The sequence below is a fragment of the Xenopus laevis genome, chromosome 6L, assembly GCF_017654675.1.
Source record: "Xenopus laevis strain J_2021 chromosome 6L, Xenopus_laevis_v10.1, whole genome shotgun sequence".
In the NCBI taxonomy this organism is placed as follows: Eukaryota; Metazoa; Chordata; class Amphibia; order Anura; family Pipidae; genus Xenopus; species Xenopus laevis.
The window spans coordinates 154,703,492-154,725,163 of NC_054381.1; the positions used below are offsets into that span (position 1 = coordinate 154,703,492).

General features: G+C 39.0%; 2 protein-coding genes across 3 annotated transcripts in view; one reads left to right on the forward strand and one right to left on the reverse strand.

The window, feature by feature from the left end:
* Positions 1-21,672, forward strand: part of LOC108719422 (thyroglobulin) — a 140,749-nt gene that overhangs the window by 71,165 nt on the left and 47,912 nt on the right. The window contains exons 35-40 of the mRNA XM_018268273.2: positions 1,921-2,052; positions 3,687-3,851; positions 5,196-5,397; positions 7,824-7,917; positions 9,087-9,249; positions 10,788-10,981. Of these exons, the coding sequence (XP_018123762.1) occupies positions 1,921-2,052; positions 3,687-3,851; positions 5,196-5,397; positions 7,824-7,917; positions 9,087-9,249; positions 10,788-10,981 (950 nt within the window). The remainder of the gene's footprint in view (positions 1-1,920; positions 2,053-3,686; positions 3,852-5,195; positions 5,398-7,823; positions 7,918-9,086; positions 9,250-10,787; positions 10,982-21,672) is intronic.
* Positions 13,930-21,672, reverse strand: part of sla.L (Src like adaptor L homeolog) — a 35,483-nt gene continuing 27,740 nt past the window's right edge. For both annotated transcript variants that reach the window (XM_041566654.1, XM_018268274.2), the window contains exons 4-8: positions 20,007-20,093; positions 18,222-18,325; positions 17,233-17,364; positions 16,464-16,602; positions 13,930-15,370 (exon numbers count right to left, since the gene is read on the reverse strand). In XM_041566654.1, coding sequence (XP_041422588.1) covers positions 15,157-15,370; positions 16,464-16,602; positions 17,233-17,364; positions 18,222-18,325; positions 20,007-20,093 — 676 coding nt within the window. In that variant the 3' untranslated portion in view covers positions 13,930-15,156. The remainder of the gene's footprint in view (positions 15,371-16,463; positions 16,603-17,232; positions 17,365-18,221; positions 18,326-20,006; positions 20,094-21,672) is intronic.

Genomic DNA, 21,672 nt, shown 5'->3' on the forward strand with positions numbered 1-21,672 from the left:
TGACCCATCGCCTGGGCCCAACGAGTGTCCCTTTTTCCCTGTGGCTCGTTCAAGACAACATTCCTCCTTGTTTTGATCCAATCATTAGTCCAGGGACCCTCAGATCATATCAGCCAGATTTGACCCACCACCTGGGCCCAACGAGCAGTCCTATTTTAGGACAATTGCATTGTTAAAATGGTTAACATAATACCTTTAACAAGAGCCTGATGAGCCCTAAATAAACCCGTCAAAACCTTCTCATACACAGAAATGAGAACATAGTTTGCAGCCCTTATTGTTAGTTGTGATGTAGATATTCTTAGTTCCCCCCCGTATACAGGAACAAGACACATGACAGCTATTATCAGAATCAGCAGCATAAATATATTACAGAATGTGTTGAGTATTTCCTTCCAGCTTCAACACGTACGGGGCCTGCTCTGATAAGAAATGAAGACATGAAAAAAATGCTCAATGCAAAACTGTAACATGCAATGGAAAATGCTCTAGATATAGGCAGGTGGTGTGAATTTGCAGGATAAATATTTTTTATTTCTTTTCTGGTCAGCCATTTTTACTGCTTCACTCAGCCAGTGTTTGTCCGACTGCTAAAACCATGGGCCGACATGGACCTCAGCAGATATTACCATCCCAATTAGATACTGATAGGAGAATTTACTGTTTTGGAGATATTATCAATCCAATTAGATACTGATAGGAGAATTTACTGTTTTGGAGATATTACCATCCCAATTAGATACTGATAGTAGAATTTATGTTTTGGAGATATTATCAATCCAATTAGATACTGATAGTAGAATTTACTGTTTTGGAGATATCTCCATCTCAATTAGATACTGATAGGAGAATTTACTGTTTTGGAGATATTACCATCCCAATTAGCTACTGATAGTAGAATTTACTGTTTTGGAGATATTATCAACCCAATTAGATACTGATAGTAGAATTTACTGTTTTGGAGATATTACCATCCCAATTAGATACTGATAGTAGAATTTACTGTTTTGGAGATATTACCATCCCAATTAGATACTGATAGTAGAATTTACTGTTTTGGAGATATTACCATCCCAATTAGATACTGATAGTAGAATTTACTGTTTTGGAGATATTATCAACCCAATTAGATACTGATAGTAGAATTTACTGTTTTGGAGATATCTCCATCTCAATTAGATACTGATAGTAGAATTTACTGTTTTGGAGATATCTCCATCTCAATTAGATACTGATAGGAGAATTTACTGTTTTGGAGATATTACCATCCCAATTAGATACTGATAGTAGAATTTACTGTTTTGGAGATATTACCACCCCAATTAGATACTGATAGTAGAATTTACTGTTTTGGAGATATTATTAACCCAATTAGATACTGATAGGAGAATTTACTGTTTTGGAGATATTACCATCCCAATTAGATACTGATAGGAGAATTTACTGTTTTGAAGATATTACCATCCCAATTAGATACTGATAGTAGAATTTACTGTTTTGGGCACCTCAGTTTAGTGAAGAACCCCCGTGTCCCTCCCAGTTGTTCTCTGTTTATTTGTTTACCTTCTTGATCAAAATCATCAGGCTGCTGCTTGCTGAGGTTCAAGTGGGCCACAAATGGGAGAACACGGCTCCCTTTTTACATTTTTGCCCTGCACGTAGTAAAGAACAAACTTTGACTTCAGTACAAATTACATTAGCTGTATGGATTACCTCTAGTTATTATTTGTGTTTCTGTTGCTAAGGACAACAAGATTGATTTACAGAGATTGTTGTTAAATCTTGCCCCCGAGCTACAAATCAGATCTCTGCTTTCATTGGCTAGCTTGTAGCAGACTGATGTTATAAAACGTACTATTCCTTTTAAATGTTCGGAATATACTATACATTTGCAATGTAATTTTTTTCTCATTTTAACAGATTTTGCTGATTGGCTGGTCTTAGAGAAATCCTCTGTGGTTATTGATCCATCGCTCTCTGCCTATGATATAGTTCAAATTGGCATAGAATCCTCTGATGATCTCCAGGCTGCTCAGAATTATTGCTTGGCAGGTAATGGTCAATTCTCCCAAATTCTCTCTTCTGGTTTAGGGTATAGTAAGCTATGGCCTGACCTTACTCTAGAATAGATGTTAAAGCACCATGTTCAAGACACAGTCATTCCGTGGCAAGCCCATGCAACATGCACTATTTTCAGGTTGCTAGGGGTCTGCGACTGTCAAGCAGGTTAACTTATTTTTTCACTCTGCTCAATAGAATATGAACACGGTATATAAAGTGCTTACCCATGTGGTTGCCAAGTAAAACAATTCAACTGTGGGACAGGCATTCGGCTGGCTTAACGTGTTTCGTGACCTCAGAAGGCTTGGCGAGATCAGCCACGAAATGCGTTGTCCCAACCTTGAAGATAATTAGGTTGATTGAATTTTTAAAGTGGATCTCTCCATTGTTGAATTACATAGTGCTGGATGTCCTTGCCAATTTGTGTTTGTGTGTATTTAACTTAGTATTTCCCCTTTCCGTGGGAACATGGTGCCAATTCAGTAATAATTCAGTTTCCAATAGGAAATTGACCTACCAGCAGGGGTGAACTACCGGGGGAGCAGGGGGTGCAAGCGGGCCAGGGTCCGCACCCCCTCAGGGCCCCCCCGGCAGTCCGTGCGCCGTGCATATCCCGGCCAGTTCCGGGTTTACAGAGGGGGGCGGGGGCCCGGCTGGGCGTCCTGCGCCAGGGCCCGCCCCCCTCTAGTTCCATTTCTGCCTACCAGGATTATAAGAAGAAGAAAAAAAAGTTTAAATTTCATTTCATTTTTATTGTTAGGCTTTTTATTGTTAGGCTACCGATGGACTATAGCAACTAGAGCAGAGCCCCCATTTTACATTTCCCAGAATCAAAACGGAATAAATCCTGATCAGAGAAGACGCAGCTTGCCTAAATGGTTCCATGACAAAATGCCGTCAATTCCGGGAAAACGTTAAAACGGGGTTCCCCTGGATGTCCCCTTTATGGGCCGTGTTATAATTTGATTTGTCAAAAGAAGCAATACTTTTCCCTAGAAATTCTAGTTAGCAATGGTAATGGCACTTCGGTAAATTAAAATACCTGTGTATACTTGAACAACTAGAAAAAACTAAATATTTTTTGGGACTGATATTGAAACAATGGCATAGGCAGTATCCCTCAATAATGAGACAGATAGGTAGACCAGCAGGTTCTTTATTCTTTTGTATCTATCAGAGGAGACCACAGAGGCTCAATGCCACTTGCACTGTATATACTGTTACGGTGATATACTAGGCACAAGTTGGAGAGCTTACTGGGAGCTGCCTAGATCATTATAGCTCAGGAGTCCCCAACCTATTTTACCCATGAGCAACATCCAAATGTGAAAGGAGTTGGAGAGCAACACAAGCAGGAAAATGTTACTAGGGTCCCATTTAGGGGCTAATTGGCCAAATTGTAGCACCTATGAGGACTTCCATCCTACAGGAGACTCTGTTTGGCAGTACAACTGGTTTTTATACAACCAAAACTTGTCTTCAAGCCTGGAATTCAAAAATAAGCACCTGCTTTGAAGCCACTGGGAGCAACATCCAAAGGGATTGATGAGCAACATGTTGTCCTATTATGTTTCTGTGTCCCTACTTCTGTTCTCAGCATGCTGATCTAGTGCATTGCTCCCCAGTATGTTCCAGGGTTCCATCCTGCGTCACTACTACAGTTGCACTTCAGAAAACAGCAGTGAGATGCCTATTCTATCCGGATACCCAGAGCTGCTTCTATGGTCTGAAGGGCCACCAGTGCCAGCTTCTTGTCAAGGAACCAGCAGCTTTTATTTTCCGAAGAAAAGGTCAGTATGGAGATTATTCTGCATTTCTGGTATTAGACCTTATGTAATGTGAGGATCACTCCAGCAACATGGCTGCCTTAAATTCTGAGCAGTACATATTAGATGCGCCTCCTTGTATCCCCAGCACAATGCAATGTAGCAAATGACTGAATTATTTAAGTATTTAACAGAAAATCAGTAAATTATCTGATGAAAAAAGCTAATAAAAGGAAGCAGCAAATCATTTATTTGCCATCAAACATTTAATTTTCTGTAACTGCAGCTTTATCATGTGTTTTTAAAGTGCAGAAACTTCTCAGTAGCTCAGAGCTAAACTGATAATCGGTCAGTGATAAACACAATGAACCTCATGTATGGGCAGTGTGATGTTCTCTATGTTGAGTGAGGTTCCAACACATTGAGAGCAAGTGACTCCATTATGTGTTTACAATTGTCTATAGGTCAGATCACACTTCTATTGTATCGACTGCATTCTGCCATTTATGTTTGGCAAGCAGTTAGTTGGGGGTCCAGAATTATTTTGCAGGGTGGCCCAGCTCAGTAACCTTTTCCCCCTTATTTAGTTTGAGGCCAATGCCAGCAGAATCAGAAGACTTCAAAAGAGGCTGGCACAAGCCTGGGACCCACAAAATAGTAAAGCCGGAGTTAGATAGTAAAAGGTTAAAAAAAGCTTACATTTTATTTTTCCAAAAATTAAGAACCAGGGCCTGACGCGTTTTGTGTCTACCAAGGACACGCTGAGTCAGCCTATCACTAAGTGTCCTTGGTAGACACAAAGCGCGTCAGGCCCTGGTTCTTAATTTTTGTGTTTGGGATTTGCTTTAGGCCCTGACTTTTTTTTGCCTTTCTCATAAATCGAGGTTGTAATGTTAAATTGTCCCCCTAAACTGTGTGCTAGTGTGACGCACAGCAAAAGGCACTATGACAAATGGCTCTTATATATACCAATTACAAGTTGATCCAAAAGCCAATGGGTTTATTTGCTGTTGTGGAAGGTTTGGTGCATTTGAACTGTGTGAGTTGGGTGGGTGGTGATTCCAGATAACACAGTGTATAGACTCCACAGGAACAGACTATGAAAGCGACCTATCCCCTTAGTCCTGAACATTTTGCAACTCCCACCTTGTGTGCATTTCAGTCAAGTCAAAATAATGATTGGATGGATGTAAATTATCAGACTCACCTGGCAGTTAGTTTGAGCTGTAGCAGCCAAGGAAGTCGTCTACTGCCCATGCAGATCAATTGTTCCCCTTTAGATATTACACCTACACATGGAATTATTTACCCTAATAATTTAATGTATTTACTTTTTTCATCTATCCCCCCCCCCATGTGACTTTTTAGTTCGTCCTCATCCATTGGCATCAGTGGCTGTTTCACATGGAACTCTCCTGGGTAAATCTGAAGCCATTGTGATTGGCTCAAACGTAAAGAATGTCGTTCAGTTCCTTGGCATTCCCTATGCGTCTCCTCCAGTCGGACTCAAGCGGTTTAGCCCTCCCCAGCCTATTAACTGGACCGGTGAATGGAACGCCACATATTCAAGGTAAGGAGTAAGAGATATAACATTTTGGTCATAGGAACCCTTTTAACATCAAATAAATAAATATATTTGTAATTCATTTTTGCCTAGTTAGAATTTGTTATATGTTGGCATAGTAATGAGCAAGGGCAGAGTCTGCTGCAGCCTGGTCGCTGGGGTTGGCAGCACCAATTGACTCTCTAAACTTGTTGTAATTCAGCCATAGCTGTAGGGCCACAGTGTGCAAAACTCTAAATTTAGTGCTATCAGGTTCAGGTTCAGGTGAAAACACAGAGGTGCAGTAGTTATAGTCATCTGGTTATTTCTTATCTTCAGAAACAGGCTGGCACATAACTGGACAAAAATGATCCAAAGAAAATGGCTTATGCATTTCGTGCCTTAAGGGGAACTTAAAAGGATTCTGCCATGATTTTTATGGTGTAGTTTCTATTTCTAAATGACACTGTTTACACTGCAAATAATTCACTCTTCAATATAACATTTCATTCCTGAACCAGCAAGTGTATTTAGTTGTAATATTGGTGTGTAGGTGCATCTCAGGTCATTTTACCTGGTCATGTGATTTCAGAAAGAGCCAGCACTTTAGGATGGAACTGCTTTCTGGCAGGCTGTTGTTTCTCCTACTCAATGTAACTGAATGTGTCTCAGTGGGACATGGGATTTTACTATTGAGTGCTGTTCTTAGATCTACCAGGCAGCTGTTATCTTGTGTTAGGGAGCTGCTATCTGGTTACCTTCCCATTGTTCTTTTGTTTGGCTGCTGGGGGGGAAAGGGAGGGGGTGATATCACTCCAACTTGCAGTACAGCAGTAAAGAGTGACTGAAGTTTATCAGAGCACAAGTCACATGACTGGGGGCAGCTGGGGAACTGACAATATGTCTAACCACATTTCAGATTTCGAAATTAAAAGTAAAAAAAATCTGTTTGCTCTTTTGAGAAATGGATTTCAGTGCAGAATTCTGCTGGAGCAGCACTATTAACTGATGGGTTTTGAAAAAAACATGTTCTCACCATGACAGTATCCCTTTAATCATCGGTGAAGTTGGTACACAGTATCTGATAGAATTTAAAGGAACACCAAAAAATTAAAGTGTATTGAAAATATCATATACTGTTTGTGCACTGGTAAAACTGATGTGTTTAATTTAGAAACACTACTATAGTTCATATTAACAAGCTGCTGAGGAGCAATGGTGGAAATTGAAAAAAAGTCTATATGGCACAGGTTAAATAGTAGATAACAGATAACACCATTATGTTCTACAGATCTTGTCTGCTGTGTAACCTGAGCCTTTTCTCCTTTGAATGGCTGCCACCATGGCTACACAGCAGCTTGTTTATATAAACTATAGTAATACTTATCTGTTATCTACTGTGTATCCTGTGCTTGAATGGCTGCCCACATGGCTACACAGCAGCTTGTTTATATAAACTATAGTAGTACTTATCTGTTATCTACTGTGTATCCTGTGCTTGAATGGCTGCCCCCATGGCTACACAGCAGCTTATTTATATAAACTATAGTAGTACTTATCTGTTATCTACTGTGTATCCTGTGCTTGAATGGCTGCCCCATGGCTACACAGCAGCTTATTTATATAAACTATAGTAGTACTTATCTGTTATCTACTGTGTATCCTGTGCTTGAATGGCTGCCCCCATGGCTACACAGCAGCTTGTTTATATAAACTATAGTAGTACTTATCTGTTATCTACTGTGTATCCTGTGCTTGAATGGCTGCCCCCATGGCTACACAGCAGCTTATTTATATAAACTGTAGTAGTGTTTCTGAAGCAAACACACCAGTTTTATCTGTGCAGGACAACACTGCATTATATTTTTTATTACTTAAAACACTTAGGGGCAGATTTATCAAGGGTCGAATTTCGAGGGTTAAAAAACCTTCGAATTTGACCCTCAAAGTACAATCCATCAAATTCGAAGGATTTTAGCGCCAAAGGTTCGATCGAATAAAAATCGTTCGATCGAACGATGGAACGATTTTAAGTGATCAAATGATTTTTATTCAATCATAAAAGGTGCCCAAAACCATCTACATCTACAATGTCCCCATAGGCCAACATTCAATTCGGTAGCTTTTATTTGGCAACGTATTGAGTCGAAGAGACAGTATTTCGATTATCGAATGGTCGAACGATTTTTACCTAGAATCATTCAATTTGATCGAATTTGACCAATTCGATGGTCGAAGTACCCAAAAAATTACTTCGAAATTCGAATATTTTGGATTCAAACTATTCACTCGAGCTTAGTAAATCTGCCCCTTACATTTTTTTATGTTACACAACGAATCAGTAAACACTTTTAAATATCCAATCAGAGAGGAGTTTACAAAGAATGTTGTTTAGATTTTTCTCAATGTAAAGCTATAAAATAGCTGTTCATAAGATGTGATATATCTTTTAGGGCGAGCTGCTTACAGCCCGGGGATGGAAAAGCTCAGTACTCTTCTGTCAGTGAAGACTGCTTGTATCTTAATGTGTTTGTCCCACAACATGCCGTAAGTTGTTATATTTCACTTCTCTGGCTTTCTTGGGTATGATGAATTAAATAATGACCATTTCGCTGCAACTGTCAAACCCAGCTGTCAGCATGCTTATTGGAGGAGAATCAAAAGGCTGGGGACATCAATGCCATAGTCAACTGATATGTTATGACTTTTAAGGGAAACTGGTGATAGAGGCAAAAACTGTGCACAAATATCCCTGTTTTTTTTTTCTTTTTGCCTCAATATAATGTGGGTGTTCAGCGGTGCTGCACTTAGAAGGGACAGGAGGTTGGCACCCATAGGTGACCCCTAGATGTCCATCATTGAGATTACAAATCTGGCCCAACCCAGCTTTTGTACAATCAGGCGCTAAGAACAAAACATAGTTTGCACTTTCCAGTGGTACAGGTGCAAGTGCTCTGTGTATGGGCCCTAAGACCCCAGTATAGGGACACGAATTTGCCTCTTCATGAAGAAATGTAAAAAAACCATTGCACGGAAACCCACCTGTACAAGATTGCTCCTTAAACCCTACTCTTGACAATTGTCACCTTATTATTATTATTATTATTCATAATAATAATTGTCTACTGCAGCTGCTTACAGTAACAGCACCAAATCAGAAATACATTGAGTTCAGAGGCAATTCGCAATGCACCGAATCCACTATTTTGGATTCAGATGATCTGCGAAAGATTAGACCGAACCAAATCCTAATCTGCATATGAAAATTAGGGGTGGTAAGGGGAAAACATTTTTTACTTCCTTGTTTTGTGACAAAAGGTCATGTGATTTCACACCCCTAATTTGCATATGCAAATTAGGATTTGGATTCGGTTCAGCCGGGAAAAAGAATTCAGCCGAATCTGAATCCTGCTGAAAAAGGCAGAATCCCGAACCAAATCCTGGATTCAGTGCATCATTAGAGGCAGTAGAGGCCAGGACCTGCTCTCAAGAGCTTACAATCTGTTGCTGTTCCTGGAATCTCTTTAATTCCATCTTTCTAGCATAATTCTGAGCATAGTATCCACTGACTCGTCCCTTGAACTCTCTGGAATTTGGAAGTCACATCAATATCCAAAGATGTTTAGATTTCCATTAGCCTTCATTGTATAACAATTGTATATTTTAAATCTGAGAATCGGTTAACTTACAGGTTTGGCTTTTTTTCACTTTTTTAGGGCACAAATGCAGCTGTTGTTCTATATTTCCATAATAGCCCAAGTGATTATAGTGAAAAGGGGCAGACGTTTATTGATGGCTCCTATCTGGCAGCTATCGGCAATATTGTGGTTGTAACTGCAAGTTACAGGGTCGGTGTATTTGGATTTTTAAGCAAGACTGGTAAGTCGTGATTTCTTACTTATAACTGACTGTCCTGACTTGTAATTCTTTGTTTTTGTAGCCTTGTGTTTGTCTGTTTGTTTCTGGCTTCCATAAGTTTTTATGGTATGTTTTTAGTCGACTTTAGGGGTTTACTTCCCCTTGATTTCAGCCAAGTTCTGCTAAGGATTGTGGAAGGGGAATTCTGGGGAATATAGTTTGTTTTACATTTAGATGTGCCTAGTTGGGAGGAGGGCTATGAGTAGAGATAAGTTTAACTAGCCGAATTTGATGAAAATTAGCAAAAGACGAAATTTAGCAAAATGTCGGTACATGCATTGTTGAGACAACGGCAAGTTTTTTCTCCTATCACAAAAAAAAATTCACAGAGAAATGCTAATAATGCCATTACATTTTTTCCCGTGCAAAAATACCCAAAAATTTCTAGCATGAATTTGAGCAAATATTCACTGCTGCCAAAAATTTTAATTTTGCTGTGAAACTGTACCAGGGAAAGAAGTTGACTCATCCCTAGATGTGAGCACAGTCATATAGTTACTTTGTTTTGTGTCTTCAATGTTTTATATTTTTAATCCCATTAACCACCGCTACCTGTGTGGTCAGTCCAAAAAAATGCGATAAAAAATCATTTTAATTACAGATATCCTTATTTCATTATGGGGCATTATTATATTTATTCCTAACAGCCACATTGTAAATTGGTTAAGGTCAGAGATAATTAGTTCTATATAACTTCCGAGGGTTTAAGATAAGAAAGATTGGACAGGCAAAGCAAAGAACTCCACGGTCATTTCCAAATAAGTTTACTGAAACACATGTACAGGTATGGGACCTGTTATCCAGACTACTTGATATCTTGGGTTTTCTGGATGATTAATCTTTCCGTAATTTGGATTTGCATACCTTAAGTCTACTAGAAGATCATTTAAACATTGTATAAACCCAATAGGCTGATTTTGCTTCCAATAAGGATTAATTATATCTTAGTTGGGGTCAAGTACAAAATACTGTTTTATTATTACACAGAAAAATTTGGATTAATTGGATACAAATGAGTCTATGGGCGATTGCCTTCCTGTAATTCAGAGCATTCTGGATAACAGTTTTCTGGATAAAGGATCCCATACATGCACCTACATACACTGTGAATATAGTGTACCATATGCACATTTCATAACAAAAAACGTCTTTAATAAATAAAGATTGTGTTTTTTGTTCCTACAGTCATACATTAGACTTCGTTAGAATTGTACCGCTCTCTATAAATAATTTGGCATGTGCCAGCGATTATCCGAGCATTGCAATTTAACATGCGTGCAACAGTGGTATTCAGTATAAAACATATTTTAAGCCAAAAGACATTTTCTGTGTATTTTTATTTTAGATGTTTCCTTTATTTCTTTATAAAGCAATGTTCTGTAGGAACTGTAAGCGTTTTGCTGTTTAAAAAAAACAAAGAAAGAATCTGGGAACATCTGCTTCGCTGTATTATTCTGAGCAGTTTCCAAGAATTTACTCCATTTGTGTTGAATCCGCAGGTGAAGCCGCACCAAGTGGGAACTGGGGTCTGCTGGACCAAGTCGCTGCTTTGAAATGGGTCCAGGAGAACGTTGCCTATTTTGGAGGAGACCCCAGTTTGATATCCATAGCTGCAGACAGGGCTGGGGCTGACATTTCCAGCATCCATATGATAGTACCTGAGAGAAAGCTCTTCCGAAGAGCACTGCTAATGGTAAGGGACCATCCTTGTAGCCTAAAACAATAGAAGCTCATGGTGTCAGATGTTAATGAGACTCATTCCATAGAAGGAGTGGCCCACCGGGATACCAGGAAAACTCCCGGTGGGCCCAGGTGTCAGTGGTCCTCTTGCTTCTAACCATTTGGCCTATTTCATGGTCATTACCTATTTCTTTATGGGCATAAATGCTTAATAATGGAAGTATAGGAAGTAGATATAAGAAGAATAGAGGAGAATAAAGAGGTTAAGGAAAGGAGGAATAATAGTTTGGAAAGTAGGTAAAGGGCTGGTTAAGCCCGAAATGTTACTTCACCGGTTGCACATATAAATTCAATTTTCACTTATTGAAATATGTTTGGAAGTATGGATCAGTATGGTCAGGTGCCGAGTCACAGTCGGCACCCGACGCTACAAAAAGCGGTGAGGATTGTGTAGCACTACTTTGTGTGTTTGTGAATAGTTTGGAAAGTAGGCACATAGTCTTCTGTAGTAGTAGTTTTTTGGTGGGCCCCTGGCATCCCAGTCCGAATTGGCACAGACAGACACACTGACCATTTTTTTTGTCTATTTCGGCCAATCTCACAGGTAGCAAAACAATATTAATGCATTTGTTCTGGCCTAAACAGAGATGTGACAGAGATGTGACCTATTTCATATTCAGATTAACCAATGTACCAAGAAGAGGTGGACTAGATTTGCAGCCTGGATCAACTAACCTTTTGCATTTGTCAGCGGCGTAACTACATGGCCCAGGCCCCTCAAAAAAATCATGCACAGTAACCCCAACCCATTCCGCTACCTGCCCCCATACAGGAGAGTGGATTGGGAAGGGAGATTGCAGACTGATTCCTCTATAGTTCCTCTATGCAAGTGGGCATGGTGACCATAGATGAGCTGATGCTTGAGTAGTAGGACCAACAGCAGCCCACCTGTAGTCTAATGCATGTTTCTACTAACACATTTTCATATGCCTTGTTCCATAAAGTACCTCTGATTGTATACTGTAGGTAAGAGTGAACTAGATTTTCATCCAGGTTCAACCAATTGCTATCCAATATGATGACAGGATAGTCAATTTTATGGAGTAGATAGATGAGCTGATGGTTGAGCATTAAGACTGAAGTCAACCAAACTGCCATCTAGGGCCTCCATAGTGTTATAGTCTTGTGCATGTTCCTACTGACACTCATATGCTTTGCTCTGTAGAGTGCATCTGATGTTATTGAGGTAACTTTTTTTTCCATGTGATCACTGCTGAGACATTGACCAAATTAGAGACTACATTAAACTAAACCAGTGACTTGCGATTTTGTGTTATTAAGGCAGTCATCCCCAACCAGTGGCTCAGGAGCAACATGTTGCTCACCAACCCTTTGGCTATTGCTCCCAGTTTAATTCCAGGATTGAAGGGAAGTTTTGGTTGCATAAAAATCAGGTGTACTGCAAAACAGGGTCTCCTGTAGGCTGACAGTCCACCGTGGGGCTACCAAATAGCCAATCACAGCCATTATTTGGCACCCCCAGTAATTTTATTCATGCTTGTGTTGCTCCCCAACTTTTACAATTGAATGTGGCTCACGGTTAAAAAAGGTTGGGGACCCCTGTATTAGTGCTTTCATTAACCACTATAACATCGCAGGGTGGGAGATTACCTCCTAGGAATGATAACATTGACATCATCTTCTTCTGTGTTTTGTGTATAACTTCAACACATTTATACATAATTATAAATAATGCAAATAATCCTGGCAGAGTGTCAACACCCCTTCACAGTTTCTTATTAGGAACACATGGTTCTTGTAAAGAATGTTATTTTGACATTTCTGGTGGTAAAATAATTAAAAGAACCTGGTGGCCAACAATTTTCAACAAAAAATCAACTCGGTTAAGTGGTTCCAGTTTGGAAGAACTGGACTCTATTGTGTTACTGTGCTTATGTCTTCATGTAGTTCGACAACGTTTACGGAATATTGCCAGTGTAATATAATAAATGTCGCAAAATAAATTGTCCTCATTGGTATATAATAATAGGGCTGCGGTGAGTTACATATACTGTATTTAATTCACGTCTTGGGATATTTAAATCCAAGACGTGAATTATTAATACTGAACATTCTTCAGATTATTGAGTAATAAATACCTTACCTGTGCCTTAAATAAGTGTATATATAACTGTTATAGGTTCGATCACATTGAGACAGGGAAAGTCAAAAATGACTGTTTTTTCCCTCTCTGGAAACTACCTTTTATATTTTTCCTTCTGTTTTATGCTTTGCCATTTAACCCCAAGCTGTGTGTTTGTACCTATGTTCATGGGCCTGTGATTAATTGAGATATTGGACATCCTCTGGGTCCACAAATGATTCCATTTTCTAGATGCATAACTTGACTTAGTGATTATCATGATGTAAGGTCATGATATTGCATAGGAACTATTTTATTTCATAAAAGCCTTAGAGGCCCATTTATCAAAGGTCGAATTTATGTGAATTTTCAAATATACTCACAATTTCACTGGGAGGAGAAAAAATTTGGAATTCTAATATTCAATGGAATAGTTCCGACCCGAAAATTCAAATCGTATTCGATTCATATTTTATCCTGGAAAAAACCCTTGAATGTCAGGAAGGCTACATCTCCAAATGGCTCAACGGACCCCTGCCGAATATTAGAATTAGGACTGTTTCCATGGTCGAGGTGTGATAAATCTCACATTTGAATTTACATTTGAATAGGAGAATTAAGATTTGAATTTGAGATTTTTCAAAAATTAGAATTCAAATTTACTTTTCGATCCTTGATAAATCTGCCCCATAGTATTATTTTTGGATTCAGTTGAAATTAAATACGTTTCTTAAAATAAAGAATGAATTACCCCAAAGTTTAAAACTTCACCCGCAAAAGACGCAATAAGACACAATGAATCAATGGAAGCACAACTATTGCATTTGAACTATTTTAATATACACAGGATAAAACAATAAATAATAAAGTGTGAAAATGCCTAATTTTTTCATGGATGCAAAAATAGAAGCAATGATTTGTAAATGTGATACATTCTCCTATAGAATATCATCATTAAATATATCTTTTCTTTACTAACATTTCTGGACAAATTAAACTCCCCATACTGGGCAAATATACGGAGCAATATGCAGAGAGGACACAGTGTGTTCTTGTCTTTTCATGTTGATTTTTCCTTTATATTGCTGTAAATGGAGAAATGAGGCTGGGTGGATGGAGAACCATTTCATGGTATATATCAAGGAGATACAGAGCCAGTTTATTGTATGAACCTGAGGGTTGGTGACTAAGAAAGAGGAGATATAGAAGCAAATATAGACCCTCTTTGTGGTGTGTAAGAAACAAAATGTGTGTATATTGCGTCACTTTGATCTGTGTAAAAAATAGGATGGATGGATAGAGAGCCATTTCATGGTATAGGAGTTGAGTGGGTATAGAGCCATTTTATTGTATAAACCTGAAGGTGTATGAGAAAGAGAAAATGTAAATATAAGGCAATTTCACAGTGTGTAAGAAAGAGGCTAGTGAACAGACCCTCCTTATGGTAAAACTGGGCCTGTGGAACCCCAGGAAAAAAACATGTTGGGCCCCAGCCTTCATGGGCCGCCAGCTGACCCTGTTCTGCTCCCCATGGCACTGAGGACATCCCACTGCTCCCTCTAGCCCAGCCACAGCCGTGAATTAAGGAAGGAGGTCAAAAATAAGTGGCCGTGAGGAGTTGCATCCTCGGTGGTTCCTCACACCCCAGTCCGATGGTCTAAGGGTCTATATTGAGGATGGACACAATTAGCCATTTGAACTGGGTCTGACTTACATATAAACATGGGTGGTAGTCAGTTATGTATTTTGAGGTGGGTAAGAAATCCTCTTCTGTCATCAAACATTTGTTAAGTTTTAACATATGTGAGAGGTGTCCACGATGGGAGAGACTGCATCTTAGCAGGTACAGTATGTCCTTTACTTTATCTTTTACTGAACAGTGTTGAGTAATTCTTGGACATACTGTATACAAAAGGTCCACATGTGGGGAGCTTGGTATCCATCAGAATGCATTTGATTACCTTTTATGTCTTTTGCAAGGCTCCATTGGGGGCCAAGTTCATTTTAAACCACCTGGATTCTTCTGTTTTACATTCCAAAAGTCTTCATTCATAATCTCCATAGGACTTGAAACTGTTCCTCTTATTTACAGCAGATACAACTTGACTTCGGCGGTTCTTTTTTTTCTCAGTGTCGCTTGTTAGCATGAAGCTGTCATCTCCAGCCATTGAGATATAAGAGGCAATGCTTTGTCTGAGGCCATAGCTGAGGAACGTGTCGTCTAAAGAGTTTTCTGGCTCTTCCATTGTCAGGGGAACCCTGGGAATAAAAATAACATAACATGTTCGAAACAAAGATTTATTTTGAAAGGTCAAAGCCAAGTTCTTCGGGTAAAACTATATTTGGACTAAAACTTCATTTTCAAGGCAACCTTTTAATATACTTGAATTTAAACTTGCTGCACCCTCAGCAGAGTTCGCCACCGAGCTTTGCATTAAGGGAGTTATTTCGCAAAGGTCAAATTTTAGAGGTTTTTTATACCTCGAATGAACTCACAACTCAAATGTTTTCTAATTTAAAGTGGACCTGTCACCTACACATAAAAAGCTGCACAATAAAAGTCCTTTGCAAATTAAATATGAAGCCCCAAAAATTGTTTTCATTAAAACATCCATACCTGTTATAAAGGTGTTTAAATATCTGAACTGTCAATTAAATATTACCTGCCCCGCCTCTATGCCCGTGGCATAGAGGAGGGGCAATCAATTACTTTCACTTTCCATTCAGCACTTCCTACATTTCACTGCTCTCCTTACATTCCCCCTTCCCTCCTCAGGCTCTATAATTGTGTGGGGCACTGCACATGGACATCAGGTCCCCCATTCTGGTGCATACACAAGATTTTGGGGTGATACACAATTTCCCTTAATAACTGTGTCCACAAAATGGCTGCTGCCTGCTTGCTGTGATTGTATAATTCCAAGAGAGAAGGAAACAAAATTTAAATAATAAATACAGTGTAAGTAAAGTTTATTTTGCTCAACTAACATGATAGAAAAAAATTTGAAATTATTTCTTAGGGTGACAGGTCCCCTTTAAGAAAGAAACTCGAATGGGAAAAACTTGATTCAGCGAGTTTGGAGTTAACAAACCAAATACTCAAATTAGTCAAGTTTTCGGACAAAACCCTTCAAATAGTTCAAGGGACCTCTGCCATTGACTCCTACATGACTTTGACAAGTTTTAGATGGTGTATTTTCGGATTAGAGCTATTTCTAGGGTCAGGGTATAATAAATCCTGATTAATTCACATTTTATTAACCCAAAAGTGACCTTTGACAAAAAACCCTTGAAAACTAGAATTTTCATGGAAAACACAACTCGAACCATGTTTTCGGGTTTGAGTACTTACCGTTTTGTACTTCTCCAATCAAATGGCCGCCGTCTCCTCACAACAGGAGGGACTTGATGATTCAGAGCATCATTATAGTTTATGGACTGTTGGGTAAGGCAGGGACTTGTGAGGACACAACATAGACCATCTGCATTTTCTGAATACAAAACAAACAGTGATTTAATTACAGTACAGAAAAATCTATTACCAACACAAATAAAAAGTAAGGTAAAATGTTAGGCATCTCTTTGCAAAATGCCTCTTTTTATCCTATCCATTAAAAACATGCCATTCAAGGCCATGAATTTACATATATGCCATACCAGGAAGGCTGGGATATTTGTTAAAATCTCTGATAGGGTAGCCTCTTGGCCAGAATATCCTTTGTAAAAGGGCAAAGTAAAAAAGTGCAAATTTATGACAGTAAGTATAGTATAGGGCTCACTTACTAACTACCATGGTGCTCTTTAGCACCTTTCATTGCTGGTTGGTTGCTATGGGTAACTGCACCTATAATAGCAAATCTGCCCAGTTGTGTCCTGCAATCTCAGTCCTACACCTGGAATCATCGAGGAGCATAGTTATCTATCAGTGCAGACACAGTTTGCCATGGGAATGCTCCACAGCCCTGTTCACTAGAATATTTGAGTTTGAGAATTTTGAGTAGTCTGTTGTTCACCCATTTATAAAGATTCTACTTTTTAAAGTGATGTAGCTGTATTTGGACCATATTAACCTAAAACACAGAAATATAAAATGTCTGAAAAGGTCTCTTGGTGGGACCTACCTGAATAGTGGTTAACAAGGTGCTCAAGACATTGGAACGTCAGCCTAGGGGAGATGTAAAACCAGTTGTTTGGTAGACGGAAAATTCTGTAATGTTTCACTTGTCTGTGTTTGACAGATAAAGAATAAGATCCTGCAAAAAAAATAATAGAGAATGCGAATCATCAAATTCATTCATGGTGCAACATTTTGCACACAATAACATTTGCTCTATGATGTTATCACCTAGCATTCCCTTGTTGAGTTAAATGCACTTGCAATATGTATGCCTGGCCATGAGGGAGGTCCCTGCCCTGTAGAACTTACAGTAGAAGTGGGTGGATAACATACAGGCAAAAATTTTCAAGGTTAAGATATTGTTCTTTAAGTGCGAGGACTAGGCTAGCATAGTGTTTTTTTGAAGAGATTGAGAGAGTGTTCCTTAAGGAGGAATTCAGGGAATTCCAGAGGTAAGGAGCAACAAGGTAGAAAGGTTTAAGATGATAGTTGGCAGTGGATAAGGATGGTGGATCTGGGAGGAATGGAGGAGGTGGGCAGTAATGTACAGTGAAGAAATGTAGTGAGGAGCAGAAGAGTGAAGGGCTTTGAATGGTATATACTATCCTTTGCTTAACAGGCAGCCATGAGAGAGATTTTATATGGGGTTGAAGAGGTAACATCTTAGGAAAGATTCACATTTGATCACCAATATTAATTATTATGGAAATAATTATTTCAGGAGCTTTGTAGAAGGCAATGAGGGTGTGAGCAAAAAACTTGAGGTCTGGTCTAGGCCAATTATAGCCAACCTCAGGTACTACAGCTATTTCAGAACTGTTACTGGTTGTAGTTTCACCAAGCAGTTGAATGGTGAGGTACAGTATATTAGTTGTGTGTGTGAGTCCAGTGATGCCTTCAAATCAGTCTATATTTTATATCCCTTATATTTTATATCATTTATATTTATATTGCAACTATAAATGACTTAGACTGCATGTCTCCTCACTGTACCTTTTTCAGTTTCACTTTGCCTGATCATGAATGATCCATTCTTTGAATCTGGCAGCTGAAGAAGTTCTTCTGATTTCTCTCTCCCAATTCCTTCAAAAAGCCAACTGCAAAAGAATACAAGTATATTTTAAAAGGTGATTCCACTGCTGAGATTTATTGGCCTCCAAATAGTGCATTGGTTGGATCTACTAAGTTTATACTATGATTTGTATGTGGGTCTGAGTAATGTGTTATATCTCCCGCGGTAGGTCTGGCCTTGAACAAGTAGTTTTTTTTCTGCATTCCTCATATAGTATATACTGTATATATTTTGCCTTCACTGATTAATTTATCATTGAGTGGAGGAAGCAAGTCGTATGAGGCGTTTCTCATATCTACCTATGGCTTCCACCTTCACAGACTTTATTATACAATGGTATAAATGATGCATCAGTGAGTTAGTCCTCCGATTTGAGATTGTACCGCTGGATAGGGGAAATAATTCACACAAATTATGACTCATGCAGTATACAAGTAGTTACAGTGGGATAAGATTTCATAATGAAGATGGTTACTCCGAGAAACATTTTAAGAGTTACTCTGAAAGCCACATCACCACTTTCCCAGATAATTCAGCATTTGGCAAATATTCTAAATATATGGGGTGCATGTAAAATACTGTATGTCCCAGAAGTTTAGAACATCTTTAGGTGTTTAAGGCTTTGACTTGCAAGTGTTGCTTTATATTGTCCTCCTTAAAATTCTTATTTGTGTAAGAAGAACATGTGCATTGGCTCAAATCCATAGTCCAGGGGAAAGCCCAGATTGACTTTAACCATCACTTGCCTTGTCAAGTTGTAAACTTTACCCATGAATGGTCTTTGCAATAAAAAACCATTAATTGAAAGAAATTAAATAAATCAAGATCACAAAGGCAATTTGGATGCCAAGAGCAGCTCAGACAGATGTAAATGTACAGTAGATGATCTAGTGAAAACACAAACAACACACAAGGGAAAGGCACACAAATATCTTTCCCGTTTGGTGTATAAGGAATTGGAGTGGAGCAGCCTGGGACAGATAAGCCCCGGCATTTAAGTATGCACAGTGATCCACTCCCATTGATGTTGCACCCAGTGGCCTCATAGTAAGTTCTAATTTTGAAATTTCTGTCCTAAATTCAAGTTTTGGAGGCACGAAGACACAGCTTGCCTCCAACAGAGCCTCCTGTAGTCTAGCAGTCCAGATGGAGTTATCAATTAACCTATCAAAGCCTTTATTTGGCATCCCCAAGGAATTTATCCTTGCTTGTGTGGCTCCCCAACAGTTTTTACATTCAAGAGTGACTCTCTGGTGAAAAAAACATTGGGGAAGTGTGGTATCCTGTGAAGAGCCAGCTACTGAAGAACTAAGTCAACGTTGATGTCATTGCATGAGTAATTGTCTGGGTGAATTTCCCCTTCGATGAATACCTTCCCCACTAATGTGATTAACAGTATTCTAGTGGATGTCCCAGTTCATCCCATCTCCCAATCACTTGGCGGTGGCAGATGACTAAAAAAAAGTTTGCCATTCCTTATTATCTCTTTCACTTAATGCTAGCTAAGGATACAGATGGTGCAAACCTTAGCATAGCATTTGGCACAGTATTCATGGAAAGATAAAACAAGCTCATTGTTCATATTTCCCAAACTGATCTCATACATGCTGTCATTTTGGGGAAGAACAACCCATCTTCTTAATTCAGTGGCAACAACTGATGGCATGGATTGGGAAGCATGTTTAATTGCCAACTATTGAACTTACCCGTGGTAGACCTTTGCCACGCATTTGGCCGGTATGTAGTTTTCTCTGCCTGTTTTTAGTGACATGACTCTCCACCACCCTCCTTCACTGTAAAGAAACCACATTAAAACCTCCATTAATTTTTATTATTCCATGACTACAGTATTATATATCGGCTTTCACAGTTAAATTCACTTACTATAAATCTTATGTACATTGACTAGAGCTACTACTAATGTGTGTAGATATTTTATCCTATGGAAGAACAAACTAGTTATGTGATGCCATTGCTTTCTTTCTGTTATGCTTCTGAACATGAGCCATAGTGGAAAAGCCAAAGCACCAAGACAGTTTTTTTGTTTTTATATGGTCATGAAACTCCTTGTCACTTATAATATCCTTATTTTACAAGAGGGGGTACTTTATTCACTATATATATATATAAGTCCAAGAAAGCACTTACAGCAGCAGCCATTCGGCAAGTATTAATATGTCTTTATTCGTGCATGGTGCATCAAAGTGTTTCGGCTCACATGGAGCCGTTGTCCATGTGAGCCGAAACACATAGATGCACCATGCACGAATACAGACATATTAATACATGCCGAATGGCTGCTGCTGTAAGTGCTTTCTTGGACTACTGTTGATGAATTTGGTTAGCACCCGGGAAATAATTGATTGAATGGTAAGTGCCAATGAATCCTACATATATATATATATATATATATATATATATATATATATATATATATATATATAATATAGTATTGCACGGGCAGAAGAACATACAATACTGTAGATCAGCAGACATTCCACGAAAGATAGTGGTCTATCTGATCTCGATGATGTTGCAAGCTTTCATGATAATGAGGTCCCTTGCTCAGGCTCAGACAAGTTTTTTTCTTAGTATTTACGATTGTTAATCTCTATCTCTCTTTAAATGACCTATATTGTTGTCTCTTTTGTTTTCTGAAGAAGTTGAGCCTTCAAAACACTCTGCCCCAAGTACGAACAATGATGCAACATAAACCCAAAGTGTTTCCTGTTTCCTTCTGTCCAACTTGCTACATAAAATGAGTGTGAAGGGTTATACTGGTATTTTGATTCAGGGCTGTTTGCAAACAACATAATGAATAATTATTGGCTGTCTAGGGAGAGTCCAAAGCAGTTCCATGCACAAAAACTTTCTCTTAAAATGCAGTAATTTAAAAGGCCTAGAAAGGGGGGTGCCTATTTGCAAAGAATTCATGTGGAGCCCAGTTCATAACCTGTAAGCACCATCTGAGACCACTAACTGGTAGTTTTCTTTTGCAGAGCAGGGCACCACCATCTTGCTGCTGTCCCAAAGGTTCCTTCAACTCAACAAATGGTCATTACAATGAGCAGAGCAGGGGAAGCACTAATCTGCCAACTGGGTAGAGATAATGTACTGTGTCAGAACCCCAGGTAGGAATAACTGAGACAGCAATGCTGCTCCTGCAAAGAAATAACTGGGACCTGAGACTTTTAAAAATGAGGGACAGGAGCCTTTGTTTACAGTTTAGGTACTGCTGTCTATAGGCGTGTTTGTATCTTTGGAGCGTTCCTTTTGTTGCAGTTTGCACTGGTTTAGAAAGTGAGCCCTATACTGTCATATCCCATCATCCTCAGCAATCCAACGGGTGCTGAAAGTCCCAATCCATAGCTT